The following is a 3,613-nucleotide window of genomic DNA, read 5'->3' as shown; positions in this document are numbered from 1 at the left end:
CATTTGCAGCAATCTTGCGCAGGGGTAGCGTATCGGGCTACCTATTTTGTTCAACAGAAGCGACAGAAGAAGTGCTGACAGCACTTAAGAAATTTATGAGGTGGTAGCATAAGCGGCGGCGAAGGTGATGAGCTTTTAAGCCTGAAATATTTGCACAAAGCAGCTAAATCATGAGCCAATAAGAACTGAATGAATTATAAAGTCGCATTTCCCGCCACGATGCACTAAAATGGCAGATCTGGCATTTATACAGTCTTTGAAAATGATTGTAGTATCATTCCGAGCTGACTTAGCGGAGGCAAAAATCATTTGTACCTGCGCAAGATTTGAGAAAGCAAGTCCAACAGGACTATCTCGACAGCTCCTGATAATTTACATAAAACCAGCGATCTGAAACAATCCGTCAGAAGCACGTCAAGATAATTAGTTAGTGACTTCTGCTGCTACTTTTCTTACATAGCTATATTGGGAACCAGAGAAAAGACTAGTAAATAGCGCTATTATCGTTATCAGAATGTTAGATTTTGTGTTTCCTAGAACGCTGACTCAAGCGCACAATTCATCTACAATTTGGTTCGACAAAATACGGTATGGATCAAGCTCATCGCGTGCTTTTCTGAACTTGTCAAGCGGATATCTTCTATTTAGACGATCTCGCATCTTCTGGCGTTCAGCAGCATCCTCGGGCCACTCAATTTTCGCCCAGTGTTCTGTTGCTCCAAACGATTCCATATAGTCGCGGTAAATGGCATAAAAATCCATAAAACGATCTTGAATGGCAGTGCGTACAAATTTGTCCGCTGTTGGCAAGTACAGGATAACACCCACCCACGAGAAAATTTGATTGGGATCGGAAGACGACGCAGGGCTCATCAAGGAGGTACTGCGAGCTGTCCAGCGCTGCTCGATCGGTGAGTGCGCAGGAATGTTTTCCTCGTCAATGCGCTTCAAAAGCCCCACCATAAAATCAATATCCAAAGTGCCAGTAGTTGGGAAGGAAACCTCTTCCACGAGCTGCTGGCCACCGCAATCGAAGCCGATAACATCATCCGAGTACGCCACCCGGTAGCCTTCACTCAGCTTCCAAAACTTCTTTTCCACTTTGTTCACACGAATGACATGCTGTTTGTCGAGCGGGTTGATCTCGAGCAATTTGTCACGCATCTTTGTGAAACTCCAGTCGAGATAATCTGGCTCGGGCTTGCCGTGAGTCAGTTCCAGGTACAGCTTACGAGGTGCCATCATGCGTACATCGTCGTTATTTTGGAGCGGGGGGAAGCGCTTCTCATTCAGCAGCTCGTTTTCTTCAGCACGACGGCATTGTACCACAACTACCGAATCGGTATAAGGGATCCACATGTAACGCAGGTGCTGAAATTCACGGAGCCAGCGCGTGTGGTTCTTTCGTAGCTCGTGCACCGTCATCACAGTGGTCTTCTCAATTAGCTTGTGCATAGGCACGCACTGTAGCGTGACCTTGGTAACTATGCCAAGCGCGCCAAGACCGCATTTCGCCAGCTCGAAGAGCTCTGGATTTTTCGTTGCACTAAGAATCATTTTACCCTTGGCAGGAGTCACAATCTCCATTTCAACAATCTGATCGTCAATAGGTGGGATATTCGCGCCTGTGCCGTGACACCCAGCCTGGCAAATACCGCCTACATGCTGGTCACGGATGGAGGCCACATTTTGCATGGTCATGCCATATGCTCGCAGCTTGTCCAGGAGGTCTCCGACAATCATGCCAGTCTGCACCGTCACCTGAAGCTTTTCTTTATCTACATGAAGAATTTTGTCAAATAAAGCTAGCGTTATAATGGCCTCGTTGGCATTACTCTTGTCGGACACCTTGCCTGAAAAGCCTAAGCCGTTAGGCGACACTCCAGCTCCCATGCATCGTATTTTCTGTTTCTTGGCATGATACGTCTGAAGGATCTTCTCTACCTCATCCACTGTCTCGGGCACGTAGAAACTGTGAGGACGGCATTTATGTGTGGCAGACCAGTTAACGAATTCGTGGTCGTCTTCGTTAAGTGCAACACCGGAGATCCCCACAGCAGCCAGCGCCGCGCCGGTCGCAGCAAGAGTTGCCGTCCAGTTGATAAGATTCAGCCTGGATGCAACGCTTCGCTGATAGGTGATACATGCTGTGCGCAGACTGGCTGCATGCACAGCGTTGAGGCAATCAGAGGAGTGTGACCATAGTGCTTGGCGAACAAGTTTTGTATATTTAAGCATTATTTGAAGGATATGAAACTGACCTTTATTTTGTTAGGCATCATTTCACTAGTATGAGCAGTCGCGATTTTTCGATACTATTTAAAAAGCAAACGCAGATCAGTTACACACACAGCAGCAGATTCCATGTGAAAAGTCATTTGATCCGATACTTTATATCGGACAGATGGTCTGAATAAACTTGACAGCAGCGTGCCAGGCTTTCATCACAGCAGCTTTGGTAGCGGGGTTGTTTAAGTCCCCGCGGTGCACCCAACCGTGAATTTGGTCGGCGAAGAGCAGCACGTCTGACTGGGGGCCAATGTCGTCACGAGCCTTAAGAATCTTGTGCACGCTACCATCGGGCTTAAGATAATCCGGGTCGTCGCCAGCAGGCATAAGTAGCTGCGGCACCTTGACGGCTGCGGCAAGCTTGTCGACGGCCCCGTCTCCATTCAGCTTGTTCTCGAGAATCCACGAAGGGTGGAACGACACATGGCCAAGAACGACTGGATCAGTTTGCGTGGTCTGTGTAGCGCCCACCCACGCTCCCCAGCACATGCCGTAGCTGATCATGCGCTCAACACCCACTTCGTTCCTCAAGAAATTGATGGCGTCTTGGATGCGCGGACCATACTGCTCTGCAAAGGTAAACTTTTTCACCCATTCCACAGCACCGTTTGCATCCTCCAAGTATTCGCCATCTGTGATGTCAATAACCACCACAGTGTACCCAAGCTTACCAAGCGTGTCGGCATCGGCCTTGGTGCGACCACTGTCCAATCCGAAGATGTCCGGGTAGGCGATGATACCGGCTTTCGAAGACGCAGGACCTGTCACATAAAGATTGGTATTTCCCACCTTCTTCATTACACCGATATGGTCGGCCACGTCCCGCGCGGGCTCTGCAGTCACGGGGCAGCAGCTCATGGTAGTAAGATATTGCAAGCTTCCAGGCAACCTTTGAATGATCGGATATTGATCGTAATGTATTACAATATGGACTGTTACATAAACTATATATACAGCCCCAAATTAAAGATATTATGCCATTTCACTGGCCAAAACGTAACGGCATTTCGTATTGTATGATTTTATGTCATGAAAATTAGTACAACCTACGTAAACCTGGCAATCGCCACCACCCGACTACGTACAAGCCCAGTTTGTCCGTCGTCCTCCGCCTCTACCTTTTGCTTCGGTTGCCTCGACCCCGTTCGTCGCACCGACCTTCGAAGACTCCTCGTGACCTTGCCTCACGACAGCTTTAACTTCGCGGTTACTGCTGCCACCGACTTGTGCCTCGCGCCCCCTGTCGCCGTCCCGCCTACTCCACCATAGCCTACCTCGCCTTTCTGCAGACTTAACATTCGTTTCCTGATTTCTTGTGCGGAAC

At 48.8% G+C, this 3,613-nt stretch overlaps 1 protein-coding gene across 1 annotated transcript; it reads right to left on the bottom strand.

Moving 5' to 3' along the window:
* Nucleotides 1-546: 546 nt before the first annotated feature.
* On the bottom strand, nt 547-3,147 carry PHALS_10709 (galactonolactone dehydrogenase; the record flags this gene model as incomplete). The annotated part of the gene is made up of 3 exons (XM_024726182.1): nt 547-1,778; nt 1,836-2,162; nt 2,496-3,147. The coding sequence occupies 3 exons, from the start codon at nt 3,145-3,147 to the stop codon at nt 547-549; spliced, it is 2,211 nt and encodes a 736-aa protein (XP_024576884.1).
* Nucleotides 3,148-3,613: the final 466 nt, after the last annotated feature.

This window comes from Plasmopara halstedii (assembly GCF_900000015.1).
Source record: "Plasmopara halstedii genome assembly, contig: Scaffold_525, whole genome shotgun sequence".
In the NCBI taxonomy this organism is placed as follows: Eukaryota; Oomycota; class Peronosporomycetes; order Peronosporales; family Peronosporaceae; genus Plasmopara; species Plasmopara halstedii.
Note: the sequence above shows the minus strand (reverse complement) of the source record. Positions and strands in the feature narration are given on the sequence as shown.